This window comes from Onychomys torridus, chromosome 17, assembly GCF_903995425.1.
Source record: "Onychomys torridus chromosome 17, mOncTor1.1, whole genome shotgun sequence".
NCBI lineage: Eukaryota > Metazoa > Chordata > Mammalia > Rodentia > Cricetidae > Onychomys > Onychomys torridus.
In genome coordinates, this window is record NC_050459.1 from 32,675,226 (window position 1) to 32,695,349 (window position 20,124).

The 20,124-nt window shown below is 38.0% G+C and overlaps 1 protein-coding gene across 2 annotated transcripts in view; it reads right to left on the reverse strand.

Moving 5' to 3' along the window:
* The window catches only part of Sgcz (sarcoglycan zeta), a 1,055,262-nt gene extending 1,043,289 nt beyond the window's left edge, over positions 1 to 11,973 (reverse strand). The window contains exon 1 of one of the 2 annotated variants that reach the window (XM_036166948.1): positions 10,951 to 11,973. In XM_036166948.1, coding sequence (XP_036022841.1) covers positions 10,951 to 10,989 — 39 coding nt within the window. In that variant the 5' untranslated portion in view covers positions 10,990 to 11,973. The remainder of the gene's footprint in view (positions 1 to 10,950) is intronic. The other variant, XM_036166946.1, reaches the window with a different exon arrangement.
* Positions 11,974 to 20,124: the final 8,151 nt, after the last annotated feature.

Here is a 20,124-nt window from a genome sequence, read left to right on the forward strand (position 1 = left end):
AACAGAAATCTTAGTCTAAACATGTTTTTGGATGATGTTATAATGGCATAAGTCTCAAACTGTTTGGGGGTACTCAGGCAGGGGGATCGGGATCCATCCCCAGTACATGGGCAGGCTTTTGGGAGTCCAGTGCCTGCCATGTAACGCCTTGTGCAGCCTTGGTGCAGTGGGAAGTGGCTTGGACCTGCCTAGGCTCAGTGTACCAATCTCTGCTGACTCCCCATGGGAGACCTTGATTTAGGGGATGTGGGGTGGCTTGGGAGGGAGAGCTGGGGAATGGGAGGAGGGAGTAGGTGGGATCTGTGGATGGTATGTAGAGTGAGTAGAAAATTTCTTAATAAAGAAAAATAAAAAAAAATATTCTGAAACCCACATCAAGTGTATATGAAATGCATTTTAGCCAAAAGAGTCACTACTTGCATCCAAATGTTAGATACTCTGAAGTCAGGTGCCTTTCATGTTTATTCTAATTCATAAAGTGCTAGAGATTCAAGAATCAATTGATGCATATGCTACAATATACAGTATTTATAAAGATGAAGGGAATTGTATATTATGACCTGACTTGGAGGTGTATGAAATATACTCGGCTCCATTGTCACATACCAAAAATATATTTAACTGATTCCACTGTGTGTTGCACAATCCATAAGTACTAAATTCCTATAACTTCTTTCAGGGATGATTTAAGGAGAGGCCTTATCATTAAGAGAACATGGAACTGCTCACCCTTTGAACCATGACTCACTCACATCTGAACTTTGAGAAAGTTGATGAGATGAAATAAAACCTAACTGCTTCTGTTGCTTAGAGCAATCAACAGATCAAAACATTGATTTTTACAAAGTGGATCTGAAAACATTAAACAAAAATGCTGAGTTAGATGAGTTGATTTATTTTAACTTCTTCAAAACAATGACTCCACACCAGATAAAAGTGAGGAGCATTAGAATTTCATGCATTTGGCAATATAAGTAATTATTCTTCACAAAGGCCAAATTTGAAAGCAATGAAAAGTGAAATAGTGACTAATATCGGAATAAATTTGAATTAAAAGGTTCCCAAAAAATCAGTGTCACTGATCAGACTGTCAGTCTAAGGGCATGCAGGGTTTCACTTTGAGGCAAAGAGGTTCAGAAGTTCCTGAGCTACTGAATAATGAAATACTGTGCATGGCATACCTGTGTAGGCACAACATTCTAATTTAACCTGTTTGCCTACTGTTGGTAGCTTGTAGCAAATAAGAAAATTCCTAGAGGGATAAAGCCTTTTGCAAGAGATGTACAATACTGTGGCATGGTTTTTAGGACTGACAATCTTACAAGTTATATAGCCACTGCAATTTCAAATATGTACACATTGGTTCATAATAAATGGATATTTATGCAAGGATTTACAACTAAAAAAAAAAATCTGTATTCTGTGCCCAATAGTTAGTTTAAGATACATGTAGTTGTTATAATGAAAACACAAATGTGCCTTTATGGCAAATGCAAAGAGTATTTAAGTCAGCTGGAAACACTATCAGTTTTAGGACAAAAAAGAATTCTTAATGTTAAATCCCAAGTAACTGCTTAGAAGAAGTGAAATTTACTTTGTTTTTAAGACTAGATAAAATTTCTCATGCATCTTATGTTGAGGGAGAGGTGGAAAGCTCAAATACAAGTCTATAAATCTTGAGGTAAGCAATCTATTTCCTTGGATTAGCTTTTCCTTCTGTTTGAGGGTTGTTGTTTTTTTTTTTAAATGCTGAGGTATACTGAGTAAATGCAGACTCCTAGAATCACAATAAAAAAGTATTTTCCCATTCATGACTTTGTTTTCTTATTTCACATTTCATATGTAGATGTAACTGGCATGTTAAATAAGAAACACAGAACCAATTGCAGAGTTAAAAACCATGAGGTCAGAGCAAGAGCGGAAAACCTTACCCTTCACTGCTTCTGCTGTTCTTCCTCTCTGCAAGAGAGCTACCTCTCTGTGTCCTATCTTTTTTATAGATTTTCTGTTCTGTTTTCTCATTGGTTGTAAACCCAGCCACATGACCTCCTCGTCACTGCCTGTTTGTACAGACCTCCAGGTCTTCTATGGTTGCTATTGAGATTAAAGGCGTGTGTCTGCCATACTGGCTGTGTCCTTGAACACACAGAGATCTACCTAGCTCTGCCGCCCAAGTGCTGGGATTAAAGGGGTGCACCACTACCAGCCAGTTTCTGCTCTGGCTTGCTCTGACCTCAAGGCAACTTTATTAACATATAAATAAAATCACATTTCAATACAAATAAAATATCACTATATTTCCCCTTTTCTATTTTAGTAAAAAGAAAAAAAAAGGAAAAAGTTATAACTAATATAAGAAAAACTATATACAAAAGTACAATAACTATATATACCATATATACAAACAATAAATACTTAAACAATGTCTAGTCCATTTGCATTTGACAAATTCAGAGAAAATAATTCCATTATCTATCCTATTTTGGTAAGTCCAAAATGTACCTGATTCACTTTCTATCCTAACTTATATTGCTAACGGAACTGTCTTATAACATCTTTCAAATTTATACACTTACAGCTCTTAGTGAGTTTTTCTGAAATCCTTAACAATGATAATTATAACTATAACTAACTGATCTTCAACTCCCTCAGAGACCCAAGAAGGAAATAATACTACCTAATAAAAAATAAAAACAGGAAGTGCATGCAAGCAGCTTCCAAAAAAAAAAAAAGTGAGTTGACAGAAACAGCCAGCTGCCTGGACAGTCACCTGAAGTTTCTCCCCAGTGTTGGGGCATCATCTTCAGGCTTAGCATACTCTTTTGTGAACTAGGATGTATACAAGGTCAACAGTTTGACCTCACATTTGGTGAGAGCAGTCCATGTACCAGAAACACCTGAATTCCATTAGTGTCATTTCATGATTCAGGATTTTAAATTCTGGAAATTATTGATGTTTCTTCAATTCATCTGTCCATTTTTCTTGGCTGTGTATATGTGGCTTCATCTCGGCATCCTGTTCTTCTCAACATCCCTCTATTAAATGCCAGTCTACTATTGAGAGGGGTGAGCTTAGTTATTCTTCAAAAATAACTGTTTCATTTGCTGTTCCATTGCACATCAGAAGCCATTGGCCCACTCCCTGTTCAGCTGCCTTCAAAGAAAAGGGCACGATGCCTTTTACAGATTGCAAAGGTCACTCACTTCAGGGATGGTGCCATATTGTCCTGGCTTCAGAAGATGCCTTTTGTTTAAGCCACAACCACACTTGTTTTGGCAAGAATTGGTAGTCCTTGGTTTCATGTCCTGTCTGTCCTTTTTGTCAGCAGTTAATTAGAGGATACTTTGTTGTCCAGTGGCTAACTTTTGCCACAATGAAAGTTAACTCCATATGCAGTTTCTTCAATGCCCATATTTTCTCTGAGTAGATTGGTACTGCCAGGAGCCAACATATCTCATAGTCATAGCAAAAATGAAAAATCCCTAAGTTATTAAAACATTTTAAACAAGTTGTTACTCTTTAGAAGTAAGTTTCATAATCTACCCTTTTTCCTACTATATCTATATCATATCCCCTTTAAAAAAAAAAAAGAAAAGGGGAAGTGCTGTGGATATTGCTCTGTGTAAATAAAGTTCTGATTGGCCAGTGGCAAGGCAGGAAGTATAGGCGGGACAAGAGAGAAGAGAATTCTGGGAGGTGGAAGGCTGGGTGGAGGAGACACCGCCAGCCACCTCCATGAGAAGCAACATGTAAAGACACTGGTAAGCCACAAGCCATGGGTTAATTTAAGATAGAAGAAGAAGATAACAAGAAGCCTGCCATGGCCATACAGTTTGTAAGCAATATAAGTTTCTGTGTGTTTACTTGGTTGGGTCTGAGCAACTGTGGGACTGGCCAGTGAGAGAGATTTGTCCTGACTGGGCCAGGCAGGAAAACTCTAACTACAAATGGCGCCCAACGTGTTGGCAAGAGTTTCCATCTAAAACCTGAGAAAAAAGATTCTAAGACGGAGCTAAAACCAGCTTCCTAATTGTCTCTCTCAAGTTAGTGGCAGCCTGCTGGTTTGAGCTACTGTGGCAGGTTCCTGGCCTGTGCGTCTGACCTGCAGTGTGGCGGGAATGAGTCTACAAGGGGCACTTTACTCTGCTGCATGGTGGATTTAGCCCTTACTAGTTAAAAAAAAAAAAAAGAAAAAAGAAAAAGTTTCTGGGCTATGCACTACTTTGATAGAACTGCTTCTGATAGTTGATTTATCAGTTTGAAAACAATTTTCTTTGAAGAAGATACAAACATGTCATTTTCAAAAAAGTTCAGGTAGCCATAGACTCATAGACCAGAGTATTAAGAGATCAAATGGCCATGAGGTTTCTAACTTATCCTTTTTCATCTTACAGTTCTAGGCAGTGTCTCTGGTGAACTGAAAGCTAAGAGCAAGCAGAATAGGTAACAGAACCAACTAGAAGGACTTTTGATTAATTGATTAAATACTGGAATTATTTGTAATGTACTTTTAAAGAAATGATTCAGCCATGGATAAAAATGAGTAGATCAAAACACTCCGATAAAACCCAGTTCCCAACCCTAATATTCCCTACCCTGCTAAACCTGAAAACTGTGAGAAGGTTTGAAGGCCATGCCTGCAGAGCTACCTCCATTTCCGGGATGACCCAGGATTTTAACTGTATCTGGTTCTATAAACAATCAATGCAACTTACAATACAAAACTGAAACATGCCAAAGTTCTCAAGGCTGCTAGATGCAAACTGAGTGCTCTGGTGCCTTTGAATACCTCTGGATTCTAATATTGCTACTGAATGTTTCCATTAACAGCTAAGTCTAAATTTTAGGCCGTCTTTCTCTGATAGGCATTACCAAGGAAAACAGATTCTTTGTGAGTAGATATAGAAATACTTCACTTTTAAAGATTTTTTTTTCTTTTAAGTTTCATCTTGTCTTAGAAGCACTCTATGTTACCAATCTAACACCACAAAAATATGGCCATGGCTTATAGTACTTTTATAGCCAACCTACAAAAACTTATCTAGGCATATATCAAGACAACTCCCAAGGCACATGATATAGTTTTAATATTTAGAACATGAATGGTTGTGATGTTTTATGGAGGAATACTCATATTTAAATTTGCTCATTCTATGTTTAGCTTAGAATTGTCTATTTGATCTCATTGAAAACTTAAGATCTCCCCATATATCTAATATTCATCCAAAAAAATATACAGCCAAAGAAAAACACATATGCTCATAAAATTAGCATATTAAAATCTACCTCATTCTAATGAGGTAGCTTTGACTCTCAGCTTTTTAAAGGCAATGGGTAATATTTAACTTTTAAGCTTATAAACTTTTATTTTGTTAGATGAACATTTGCCCACCTAGTCAGTCAAAATTTAAATGCATATACTCAAAAAAAAAAAAAAAACCATCGAGACCTGAACCAAAGCAAATGCTCATTTTCTTTAGTACCTTAAATCTATAAGCCTGCTGAATTGCATTTTAGCTGAAATCCCAATACCATATGAGAAATAAGTAATTAAATATCATATAAAAAGAATGCCCCAAAAGATGTACACTGATTTATTGTCTCACATTAAGCCATCTTGCAGAGCTATGATTTTGAGTCCATAAATCTTGAAATTCTTTTTACTACTACTTCAAAATTTTGATGTATCTTCAATTGGTAAAGTCTGGAGATCAGCAAAGCTTTAATAGCCAGTAGGAGCTTGGGATCTGAGTTTACTAATAGTGGCTATTGACGGACACATCTCAAATAACTATACAGTTCTTCTCAAGAGCAATCTCTTCCTAATTCTCTATCCGTATCAAATATGTCTCCTCCTTCAACTATAAATAATGTTTGACTTCTATTAAGGTTTACTTCACTTCAATTAACTACATTTCTGAATATTTAAAAAAATCAAAATTATAATCACCAAGACTCACATGGTAGACTGATTCCCATAGGTTGTCCTCTGACCTTTACATGTGCACCCTGGAATTTGCATACCTACACACACACACACACACACACACTCACACACAAGTATGCACACAGAATAAATAAGTAATTTAATGACAAATATTCAAAAGAACAAATAATAATTCCTATACATGAAAGAGATGGGAGAATTCCACTCTTCAATAACTGCACTTCCTGGAATACCCAATACCTATCCTTTTTCAGAAATTTCATTTTTGAATTGACAAAAATACACACACACACACACACACACATATATATTTCATGAAGTTTTGATGTATGCCTATGTATACATTGTGACATAACTAAATCACGACTTATAAAAATTGCATATATTATATTTTACAAAATATAAACATAAATTTCAAATGTCTCACCACAAAAAATGAGATAAGAAACATAAATTAGCTTGATATTAAACCCATAATCTTAAAACATCATCTTGTTTCCCACAAAGGCATACAATTACGCCTAATTAATACCAATTAAAATAATATTAGCTTTAAAAGTCAAAGTTAATTGCTACTAAGTCTCTGGCTAGTTCTTGTTATCACGAAGTTGGAACTGGCCATTACTGAAGAGAAATTATATCTCCTGAAGATATGAAAGAAGTCAAACAAGCCACCGTTCACATGTATGTTTCTTGATTCTTAACCAAAAAGTGTGAGTATAAAAAGCAAGTTGCTAAAAATATGACTGTGTTGGAGAGTACTATTTTTCACTATGGAATGACTAGCATAAAAAAATACCACCTACTTACACTCTTGCAAAGCCTCCCACACTGCAGCAAGCTCCACTTTTCTGGGCTGAGTGTCTTATTGATGAAACAAAAAATCATTTTTAGAATCCATCTAAGTGCCAGCTCTCTTATTTGATGCAATTGTAGACAAATGTACTATGGTATTTGTCACAGACTTCTGCATTTTGGAATCAACCACTTGTTTAAATATATGCAAGTTTTTGCTAGGTAATCATTTCCTTCCCATACAGTACTTTCTTAATGGCCTAATTGTATCATTCTGGGAGGGTTTTGCCTTGCCTATATAGGTCAAGTTTCAAGTTCTTAGCTGACGAATTGTGTTAAAAGAGATAACATTAAACAAATGCAACCTATCTTTATTACATTATCTCCAACAATTAAATTATCCTTATTAAAAAGTTGGTTTATTCATAGCAGGATAACTAAATAGTTTACCATTTTGTCCTTAGAAAAGAATTTTAAAATAGAAGTACTGTTCTCAGGCTGTTCCAATGGTAGAAAATTTTGTTTTGACGTCTAACCAGTTTTTCTCTTTAAAGAGATTTTGAAAACAAGTAAGTAAAAATGAAATTATTCCAGAATGGATTATTTGCAATTCAAAGCATAAGTTTCTACATGCCAATACAGGAAAATAGAACCTGTTCTTCTAAAACTCAATGCTCATATTCTTTACCATACTTTACTCATTCTCAGTGTTTCATAATCATAAATTATCCTTATAGAGAACATATTTACCATATCCACCCTGGGGATCAGTGGTACTCTGTCCTATGATGTAAGAAAAGTTGTTTAAAGGCGGGAAACTGTATAGCTCAACACAAGTCAGAGTTAATATTTACATATCAACGGGTCAGAGGCACTCAGTACCCTGTAACTAGAGATATTCCAGGGCTGACGATACTTTTTCTAATATCAATATTCATTAACTCCCACATTGCCAAAGCAGCAACCCATATTCTGGGTTGTTTGATGTTGTCTCTTCTTTAATACTGAGGCAAAACCCAGAGCCAAGTTTATACATTCAAAAAGAAACAGATCAAAGAGAAAAGAACAGACCAAAATTCTTTGGCTGGGAACTGGATCCCTTTTTACCACTGGTTTATTTCATCAGTGGCTTGTGTATAAAACAGAAGAGGAAAGTATTCTTGCCTTCATTAACAAGTTTTACACACATAATTTTATCTCAATTACCCACCAATAAATCCTTTAATATGCATGTTATATTTATGATAATAATAGCAATGATTTCACATCTAATTATTGAGGCTAATCTTTAGTATTTCAGAAAATTCTATTTACTTTACAACATATAGTAAATACCATTGCCCACACTCACAGCACAAATATATACACATACATACATATTCTTTTCAAATGTTATATAAAAAAAAAAGAGTTTACCCTGAAACAAAGATGATAAGTAACAAAATATCCCTTTCTTAAAACCTGAGGTTGACAGCTGTATTTAATGATACTGATGATTTAAAACTGAGCTAGATTGGATTATTATCCTATCCTATACATTTGTTTATGTATCTAATCCCTGCCAACATCATCCAGGTACTTTAAAGCATCATCAAAACTAAAGTTTATGTGTGCAGCTTTGACTTAGGAAAAGTACCATTGGAATGGAGGGGTAAAAAAATGTCAAAACATCAAATAATGCTCCCAAATAAGTGCTCTCAGCATTTTTGCTCCTTTTTCAATGGAGTAAAAACAATGGAGGTTTTCTAGTATAAAGCCATCATAGAATCATTTGAACAGAAGTAATCTGAGAAACCCAAGCCAGTGGACGCTGCTGTAAGAAAGCCATTCCAACAAGCGATGTCACCACAGACCTCATGTTTTTCTGAGGTTAAGTATCCCAAAGGTGGGATCAAAAGCTGACAACACACATTTGATGAATGTATCAATTATTTCCTAGTAAGGCTTGCCCACCTCGACTTGATTGTCAGCGTTGACCATCATAGAAGTATGCCCCCGAGACAGCGTCTTAACCTCCTCAATAGAACTTTTCTTCTAGCATCCCTTCATTTTCTTTCCCAATCATCCTCAACACTCTCTTTCCACCAAAGCCTTCTAGCCCTCTACCCCAGGCTTTCCGGCAAGGTGGTCTAGGACCTTGTGGCTATGAGAACCATCAGCTAAGGCGTAGCAGCACTAAAGTTAAGTTGTGATCCTTGACTAACCCCAGACAAAAGTTTCCACAGTGGTCAGACTGCTTCTGTTCCTTTAAACAATGTCATGTCTGGCTATCCAGGAATTCATCGTTAGGAACCTAAGGGGTGTCATGGGGGAACAATCTGCTCAAATCATGTTTTCCTACCATTCCCTATGGTTAGAAAAAAAGTTAGCAAGTACCCAGTTCTCTATACTACACACATCACCTTCCTGTCTTCTTTTCAAGTAAAGCCTATGCCCTCTCCCCAAACGAAAGGATGTTTGGAGACTGAAGCAAGTGATTTTTTTTTTTCCTTTCAAATACAAGGCAATGTGTCCTGTCTTGATACAACACAGGGATAACAGGACTTTTCCATCCAGGCTAAGGTCTATTGATTGTGACCTTGGCCAAAGCACAGGAACTTGTTTGCCAACCTTAACTGGAACGTTGGATCTGCCTCTATCCCACTTCATGTCCTCCAAGGAACCCAGAAACTTGGAGTGAAGTATTGTCTAAGGTGTCTTCAAACAGCCCAGGCTCCCTGGAGCTACATGCTGTGCAGGCAGGCACCAGAGGGCTCTAGGCTCTACCAGCTTCCTTCCTCTGTGGCTTGGGAACCACCAGGAGACAGGAGTATTCACTGGAGCTGGACAGGCTTAGTGATTCTGACAGAGAGCAGGCTGTAGGGGATTTCCTAGCCCTCAGCCAGCTTCTTCAACAGACCCTTTTCCCTGACTCTTCTCAGCAAACCTCTACTGGTCAAGTTTTTCCAGCAAGAAGGGAAGTCGGAAAAAGTCCTTACCTGGACCAAGTCCATACACGTAAATCTCTAGCAAAAATACCCTAAGCAGAATGGCAGTGTACATAATGCCTAGGGAAAGAGTAGGATGGGTACATACGTGTGTGTTTGTGTGTGTGTGTGTGTGTGTGTGTGTGTGTGTGTGTGTGCAAAATTTGATGTAACTTAATGCTTCCAAAGAGTCTCTGTCTTTCAGCATTATCATCTACCACTGAGCGGGACATTTAAATTATTTTGCGATTTGTTGGTTTTTCAAGTTCTTTCTTTTTGCACTGGCCCTGCAGGCAGAGATATCCACAAGCAGAGTGGTAAATTGGTGACCTGGGTGCTCTGGGGCCACTTCAGGACTGGTAGGGTGAAGGTACAAAAGGGCAGGCGCCACATGGGGTGCAACACCAGACTTGGCTGGGCCAGAGGAGGGGGGTGTCCTCGGACCCCGGGAGGTTGGGCGGGGAGGGGCGCCCCGCCCCCTCCAGACTTGCTTCCACCCAGTGTCTCCCCTTCCCTAGTTCCTCAGACCCGGCCTGGTTACAGGATTATCGGGTCTATCTGTGCAGCTGGTGGAGACAGGCCAGCAGGGGACCCCTAAGTCTCTCCTCTCGCCCTGTGCACCCTGGATGATCACCACCAACCCCTTCGCACCCAAGGCAGTGGCCCACCAAGAGGGAAATGGTGTGGGCGGCGACGGGAGGAAGGGTCCCCGCCTGGTGGTGGCCGCAAACACCTCTGCGCAGCGAATTAGCCCAGGGAAACAGGCTGTCCCGGTGTCGCGCGGGGGCAGGAGCGGGACAGGAGAGCGACGGGCGGGGACCGGAGGCAAAGTGGCCGCCGCGCATCTCGGACAACTTTGCCGCGAAAGCGGGCGACCTCCAGTAGGGATGAGGGGGTTCGGCCTCCGCCTCCGCCAGCCATGTCCGGGGCACCGAGGAGCCTCGGGTCCTGCAGCCCAGATGCCACTAACCACCCGCGAGGAGAGCGACCCGGTGGCCTCCAGCGGGAGCCAGGACGCGGAGGGCAGCCCCGCGCGGGAGGGCAAGGGACAGCCGCCTGCGTGTCCGCGGCCCTGGGAGGGGCGCTGCGCCGGGGGACACCCCGCCCCAGATGCCCCCTCGCCGTCCCGCGGGACCGGCGACTACTCCAGCGATGCCGGGAAGCGGCGGGCAGAGCCCGGGAGGCTAGCGCGGCAGACGGAAAGCCAGCGCCGCCGCCGCCGCCGCCGCAGGACCACGTACCTTGAGCTCCTGGATGTCCAGGTCCGTGGATCTATCCATGGAGCGAAACTAAAGGAAGTGGAGAGGAACCGGTCAAGTTGCTCCCCGAGCCGATCTAGTCTTTTAGTTTCCAGCTGAAACTCAGCTTTATCCTCCTCCAAGCCCTGGCAGCTTCTGTCAGTCTCATTCTCCGTGGTCTCGCCGCCTCCGCCGGTTTAAAAAAAATGATATAAATAAATAAATACTAATGGTAATTCACTTTGTTTTACTTCTTCAGAGATTCAGGGACAGGTGATCTTTACCGCGGTCCAACACGGCTCAGTCGAATCCAGCAGAGGTGGGGGGGGAAAATTCCACTCTATTTCAGATTATTTCTTCTTCTGCAATAAGCTTAGAAACCAGCGAGTTGCTGCATCCCAAGAAAAAAAGCTGCTTCCCTGGACAGCATCATGCGGCAAAATTCAAGCAAATGTGTTCAAACTGGAGAGAAGAGTATGTGATAAAAGCCTTCCTCCGTCAGGCATACTCTGGTAGCTAATTTAGCACGCCGTGAGTCCCAGACATTAGCAATCATCAATTTCCCTGGCAAGATAACTGAATCCCCGAAGTCCTGCATAGACTTAAAAAATGTCTTGTAGCTAAGAGGTATTCTCTCAGTGGGGAAAAGACGGTAATAAAGTCTGAAGGGACCGTTCTCCTTTGAAGGTTATGCTAAAAGAGTTGAGAGAATAGGAGGTTGCTCCCACAGAGAGAAAAGAGGGAGAGAAGAGAGAGGGAGAGAGCAATTTTCCTGCCGCTTTGCTGTTTTACTGGCCTTCACCACCAGGTGACTGACTTCACTTCTCCCTTCCCACAGCCAGCACTAAGGGGATTTCTCTCATCTGTCAAAAAGCAACATTTCCTCTTCAGACAAATACAGTCGCTGGGTCTTAAAGACTGCCCTCTGTCCGGAATCTACTAGGTGACAGGCATTTTAATTCACTTCTGCTCTTCCAGCTTCTTGCTCGGAAGCACTGGGAGACAGACACAGGCTCGCAAGTATCGTTTTCAGGCATCCAATTAGATCTCGGCTGTAGCCAATTAGATCTTAGGTGTTTAAATGTCAGGTTGCTTTTACCTTACATACTAATTTTTAAATGATGAGAAGTAGGATTGCTAAAGATTTCTTTCCACGATTTACCTCATGATGATGTAGGTTTTCTGCCGGTTTTCTTTCTTTCTTTCATTTTTTTTTTAAAATTCATTCTAACAGGTCAATGCATTGCACTTGAAATCTGTAAATGGGGAGGGAGGAGCTACTTTGCTTCACTTCCAAATTTCAGTGTAAACCCCTTGCTTGATTTTAAGTGATTCAGTCTCCCTTGATTGTAGCATATAAAAAAGAATCTCAAACTTAAAAATGCTTTCAGATTAAAAAAAAAAAAGAGCAATGTAGATTCTCTTTTTTCAAAAAAATAAATCTTTTGAAAAAAATTAGATGTGCTTCTGTCTAGTCTTCTGGACTCTCCTTCTTTAACTTCATTTTTATATTTCACTTCTGAGTTCCAGCCACCTGGTCTACCTGTGTATGTGCCATTTCTTCTACTTTCAGCTAATACGTGCTTCTGCCTCCCTGTCAGGACATCTCTTTGCTCCTCTGACTATATGTTTACCATTCCCTTGTTTCCATCTAATGCCACTTCCTCAGAAAAGATTTTTCTGTGAGTGAGTCCCTTGGATAGTCTCTTCAGTTATCTTGTTATGGCAGAACCTCAATTTATCATCATTGCAAATATATCATACATGCATTGATTATCTGCTTGATTGTGTGACATCCTCAATAAATAATATGGTATTGAGGTATTTTCTGTACCAATCTGACTCACTAGTACATTGAGAACCTAGCAGATGATAAGCATAGAAATGTGCAATAAGTAAATAAATGTGTGTAACAAGACTTACAGGTTGAGATTCTAATACCTAATAACCCTGATTTCTCCTTCCTCCCTTCATCCACACTAATATATATGTGTGTGTGTATGTATATATATGTATATACATACACACACACACACACACACACGCATATATATATATATATATATATATATATATATATATATATATACACCATCTTTTTGCAACTAAGCCTGCAGGCTTGGCTTTATCACTAAGCATGGTGTGTTCTTTACTTCAGCCCATTTCTATTTCACATGTTTATCAAAACTATCTTTCCTTTTTGACTTCTGCCTACAGCCTTCAGAGATAACATCAAATAGGCAACAGTCCATAATTAGTGGCCTTAACATCAAATCTGAAAATGAATATTACATGTCCTGTTTACATAATTATCTTACATAATATATGATGAAAAAAAAATAAAGTTGCACATTGCCAGTACATGAACTTATATAAAACATAACTCCTTAAAGAGCTGCTTTTCTAGAAAGTGTCAGCGACTCAACATGAAAACTGATAATAATTTTTAAGTCAGAAATTTCATATGAAGTATTTATATATTCCCTATCAAATAGTGTGTATTTTTTGGAAAGAATAAAACAAGGTGATGTATATGAATATGTTTTCAGACATGAAGAGGGTTGTTAAATTTGTAATTGTAATGTGTACATCAAATAAGATTATTATTATTATATTATATATAATATAAATATTAGCATTCTATTATACTATTATACTTATCAACAGAGATAGTTAAATTACATTTTTAAGACACATCTATGGTCATAGACTGGTATATGCATTATGAGCAAATATATAATAACTTAACTTTTAGTGAGTTTGAAATTCAAAACAAAGTATGCAACTTCCAATTTCATGACCTACAGAAACTATTGGTGACCTCCAAATCAGCTACATATTGCATCTAATTAAATGATGATATAGCCAAAGACTACTCAGTCTTTAATAGCTAACATGAATTTCCATATAAATTCACTAGACTATTCCTAAAACTCTAACAATGATAGTTGATTTAAAAAAAGGGTGGGATGCCATTTGCTAAGCTATATTTATATTACGTTTCAAGGCAATCAGGACTTTGTTCTACTTCATCTGAGCAGTAACTAGATGAAGCAACTTTCAGAAAACTGAATTGACATTACACTTAAAATTGGGCAAGAATAAGGATGTAAAATTAGAAAACAAAAGCCATATTTTCTGGATGCCCTACACCACAACTCCAACAATAAGATAACTACCCAAGATGGTGAAGGAAAAATAACCCTGGTACATAACAGAGTATCTGAAAGACACGTCATTCAGTTTAGCAAGGATGTGAAATTCAAAACTGCACAGAGTGATTACAATACCCAAGCAAGTGGGAGGCAGTGTGAAAACACCTGCAGGTCATGAGAGTTTACATTTCAGGTTCACTCATCCATAGACACATTCATCAATGTCACCTTCAACCATAAGGTATAAAGCAGATGTATACCTGCCATCATGAACATCTTTAAATTACAAAAGTAGGCTACTTGTAAATCAATATGCTTTTTTCCAGTCAACAATATGATTCTTATTCATCTGTGGTATAAAATCACTTACAGAGTTTTAAATTTTGTAAGCCTTTATATTCCTTTCTTCAAACCCTCTTGCCAAATATGCAATTTTATGCTTTTATTTGGATTTTCATGCTGCATTACATAGCAAGGCAAGATTTTATTTTCATGTTTTGAAATTATTAAAAGGAGAGGCAATGCATCATGATTTATTAAAATACACTATTAAATAACCTGTTTTCACAGGTTGTTCATTTTATATGTACTGATCAGCACTTGTATTCAAAATGCTTATCACAGAAGGGATTGCCTCATAATGATATTATTTTTTCCATGAAGTTTTTTTAATTATATATACAGTGTTAGTTATTTTAACTTTGCATAAGCACATGTGTTAGTATGACGACTAAGGAGGAAATAAATTAAATGAGCTATTGATATTATGACTTGAATAAAAATACCCTTCATCTTTTCCCCAAATTAATCACTTCTGATTAGAGCATAGATACATATTTTAATAGAAAACAATGCTAAAATTAATTTCTGTTAGCCTTCAATACAGAACTTATGTATCTACTTTAATTTTTTTTCTCTAAAGTGGAAAAAGAAAATAGAATTAGTATCTCAGGTGCAAATATAAAGCAAAATAAAAAAAGAAAGAAAACAAAATGAAGCAAAGGAAAAAGTGGGGACAGAGATGATCCAGCTGGAAGGGAAATAAAGATAGAATGTCTGATCAAAGATACCAAAGTGCTGAGGCTGGGAAAATGTTTCTTTCTTTTAAATATAATGACAAAAAGTAATTAACAAAGGCATCTTTGTACTTGATGATTCTAGTTAACCACTCCACCGGAAGTTTCTGAGTCAGGAGAGGACTTGTGCTTTGCATGGCAGGGATTACGGGAGTCTACAATGATCGCTGAATATTTCTTTGAAAACTTACTAAGTGTGAAGATTAATATTAGAAGTCTTACAAAGATATCAGAAAAGCCATTCTCTTTTGGGGGTACGAATCATGAACACTGGTAGTTATAGCTTGCTATTTCAAATGCAACCTACTTCAAAAGGGACAACCTGTAGGTATAAGAACGAGAAGCATTACAAGTCTGCACACAGATGCAAGCTGGAGTCTTAAGGATGAACAGCATGACTAGAATGGAATTAGTGACACATGACTAACAGTTAAGAATTTAACATATTAGCAACAGGAAAACTGATGCTAGCCCATATCAAAGAGTGTGCTCTCAGAATTATAAAAACACAAGGAAATGAAAACAAATGCTCTCAAAACATTTATTAAAAATGACTACTGATTTTAATTGCCCAATTCTCTGAAAAAAATTTACATGCCAAATAAATTACATTGCTAAAGAAAAAAATCTCTATTCTGGGTTGAACAAACTTACTATTAAACGCTGGACCAACCTTGTTTACAAAAAAGGTCTTTTGCTCCATTGCTTATAATGACTATATAAGATGGGTGTTTTCAATTAGGTATCAGTTCAATTATCCCACAAAAGTTATTTCTATAAACAAGATTAATTTAAATTTTTAAACCACAATTTGAAACTAAAAGTGGTATATGGCAGGTAATCTTGTCATGAACTTGATGGGATTTAAAACTATCAAAGAATCCCTATGAGAGCATGTCTAGAATAGGTATAGATACATATATATATTAGTTACTTTATTATCATTGTCATTAAAACACCATGAGCAAGGAAACTTATAAAAGTTTGTTTGGGACTCACATTACCAGGGGCTAGTGTCCAGAATGGGAAATTGGGTGTAGAAGGCAGTGGGTGACTAGAGCAGAAGCTGAGATCTTACATCTCCAACCTAAAGCAGGAGGAAGAAAGTGCTGACTCAAAAGGAAATGAGTCTTTTGAAACTACGGAGCCCACTCCAAGTTACACACTTCCTTCAGGGAGGCCACATCTCTTTTTAAAATTTTATTTATTTATTTTATATCCTGAGTAGTTCCTCCCTCCTCTTCTCCCATCACCACCACCTCCCCTCCATCCCTGCCCCTCAATTCACTCCTCCTCTGTTAATGTTCAGAAAGGGGCAGGCCACCTATGGGTATCAACAAAGCATGGTATATCAAGTTGTCTTAGGACTAAGCTCCCCGCCCCTTGTATGTAGGCTGGGCAAAGCCATCTAGTATGAGGAATAGGTTCCTAAGAGCACTAGGAGAAGACCAAGCTACTCAGCTGTCACATACGTGTAGAGGGCTTAGGTCCAGCCCATGTAGGCTCCCTGGTTGTTGGTTCAGAGTCTGTGAGTTCCTGTGAGCCAGGTTAGTTGTTTCTGTGGGTTTTCTTGTGATGTCCTTGAACCCTCTGACTCCTACTATCCTTCCTCCCTCTCTTCAGCAGGATTCCCGAGCTTGGCCTTATGTTTGGCTGTGGTTCTCTGCATCTGTTCTCACACTTGTTTGGTGAGGACCAAACAACCACAGATTGGGGAAATGCCTGAGACCTATGGGGGACGTTCAAGCCATCACAGTTGTAGAGAATACCCATTCTACATGTGGGTACCACACTCCATGAACTGGGGTTCTAGATTTAACAAAATGGAGAAAGCAAGCTGAACAGCAGCATTCACCATTTTCTGTTTCCTGACCTCCTATGCAATGTGCCAGCTGCCTGTGGCTGCTGGTGTCCTGATTCCTCACCACAGTGGACTGCATCACATTCAGCTATAAGTCAAAATAAACCCTTTCTCCCCTAAGTAACTCCTTCTCAGGTGTTTCATCAAGCCCCAGGAAACATAACCGATGCCTGATATATCCAGGAATCTTTTTTTTTTAATCCGAACAAAGGAACCTAAGACAGGTTTACATACAGAAGCGATGAACCTATGTAATATCAGCATCTGTTGAACTAGTTTTAACTCTCAGTGTTTCAAAGCATTCTGCCGGCATCGCTGTTCTGAGAAATAGAGCGATATGAGTGATCAGGCCATAATCTGAAAGGAGAAGAAAAGTAGCTGATTCTAAAAGAGGGTCCAAGTAGCCAGCACAAACTGGATGTGACATTGGCCTTACATTGAGTACGTGCAGAATATAAATGGGAAGGAAAAAACCCTGAAGAACCTGGGGAGAAAATGCTTCATGCTACTCAACTTTAAAATGGAACTCCCACCTCTAATTTGGAAATTTTCCCATGGCATGGACTACAACAGTCGCACAAACTATGGGGTTGTCATTTCCCTCTTGTTTCTTGACATCCACCTGAGGTTTGAAATTCATTTTCAAGAAATATGTTAATGTTGAAATTCATTCCTTTTACTCCTATGATTGCCATGGTTAAAATAAAAATACATTAACTGAATGAAATGATATGAAATTAATAAATTGCTTATGATACATTTTAAGTTATTGCATCAATGTAAAACTGGGATGAGCATGCTAAAACTACATAAGAACAAAGGAACTTTGACTGAGGCCTTGTCAATTCCTTTTGTGGGAGATGGGATATTGTTTTGGGGACTTTAACTTTAATAATAGTTGTTGGCAATCAATTATCTATTGTCATTGACATTTTTTTTGTTATAGATCTTTGGGAGATTTGCCAATGCTCTGGAAGAAATCATTTTGAGGGGGCCATTGTTCAATATTCTTTTTCGTTAATGATGTTGTTTTGGTCTGGTTTGGTTTTGGTCTTTTCAAGACAGGTTTTCTCTATGTAAGAGCCTGGACTGTCATGGAATTCGTTTTGTAGACCAAGCTGTCCTCAAACTCATAGAGATCCTGCCTGCTTCTGCCCCCTGAGTGCTGGGATTAAAGGTGTTCACTACCACCACTCAGAAAATATTCTTATTTTGCATAAAGCTCTTTTTCTTTGAAACAGTCCAAGGTTATGAAGTCAACGTTTTAAAAATATAGTCTAACACCATGTTAAATTGTCACTAACTCAGTGCTGATTGTGACAATAACCAAGAGAGCTGAGAACAGCCAAGTAGGTCTTGTGCAACAGTTTGTTAATCAGGATCATACATCTTTCCAGAAAAACCACTCAGTGCCAAAAGTTAAACAACAACAAAACCACGTAATCTTTAGCTCTGGTTTCATGAGATTCTGGCAGTGTGATATTGCCAAGGTCATTTTATACTGTACACATTTGTGATTGCTGTGAAGCCCAACTTAGAGAGCATGTTTTTAAGATTTTTAAAGCCTAATTATACATGAAAGATTTGTTACATAAACTGATACACTCTTGATATTGAACTGAAAGTACATTGCCCACAGATTGCAACCTGACTAATAGTATGCGTCAGAATGATGAACAGTTTCCTAAAAAGCCAGGAAGATCTACTGTGCCCTAATTAAAAGCAAAATACACCTTGGCAAAAACTTCTAGTCAGGAAGGTGTCCCTTCTGCAAGGAGAGTCTAGAAACTTCTTTCCACATTATGAAACTTGGCTGCTCTGAATGCAGTGAGTGCCTACCATCTCTACTGCCACATTTAGCTAGTTTTCCTGCTGCATCACAGAACACACCTGTAAGAGAAGAATGCAAAAGTTGATGATTTTCAAAGTTGATGTTTTTGCAAATTGAGGGAGGAATTTCCAAAATGTGTAATTGGGCACACGAATTTCTTTGGTCTAGAGAATGTCACTTAATTTTTCTGTAAGTACATTTGTTTTGATTTGTAAAGTACATATCTGAATGCTAGAGACAGAGTGAAGCATATGTATATATTTTTTTCTATCAATAATTTATTTTAGAAGTAGGCTTACTGTAGGGCCAATTGTAGTTCATGTTATAAAACCACCTACATAATTCTCTTTCATTATATTCATCTCTTTCATATGGTAATATTATAAGTTTAAGTTCCTACTTGTTTTTTCTGATATGGAAGCAATATAAGAATTTTCTATATTTTCATTAAAAACTAATTTCACAAAACTACATTTTTCAAGTACATTTTATGAAGGTTTATGCATGACTTGCTTGTAAGACTGAACAGCCATTTTTAATTTCTTCCTCTATGGCCATGAATTAAAATAAAAAACTATCTACCTATTTTTATGTACTTTTATCAACCATAACTATTATGTACATAACCAACATTACTATGAACATAAATTTTCCAAAGATTGATAATCACCATACATTTTAAAATACTTTTATGATAAAAAGAAAGTGTGCCTTTTTAGACAACTTTCTCAGATTTCCTTCAAAAATAAGTAAGATATAGAAATTTACCTTTATATATTAAAAAGCATTAGGAGCACTAATAGAAAATAATTCTTATTGAAACTACATATAATTTAATCATTGATATTTATCAAAGGTAAGCAAAACAGAAACCAGTTTCATGAAACAGAGGAGCCCTGAGCAATTAAAATACAGTCAGTATCAGAAGAGAACGAATGAAAACACAAAGGTAAGCTGTGGACAACCATTAAGGACATACGTCACATGACATAATTCACACCTAAGTTGACAGTTAATAAGATCTTACCTTCTGTTTTAGGATTTCAAACACTGGAAAAAGTGTGTGCATAGGAATTTTAGTCACTCAAAATAAACACAAAATTAGGTAGAAAGAGAAATACACTGGAAACAAAGACAGTGCATTTCCATAGCTGAGACCTTATGGCTAGTTCATCTCTTCAGAACACAGACCTCTAAAATGATGAGGCTCTATTAGGAATCCAAGAACTATTTTATACCACCCTTCAATAAGCA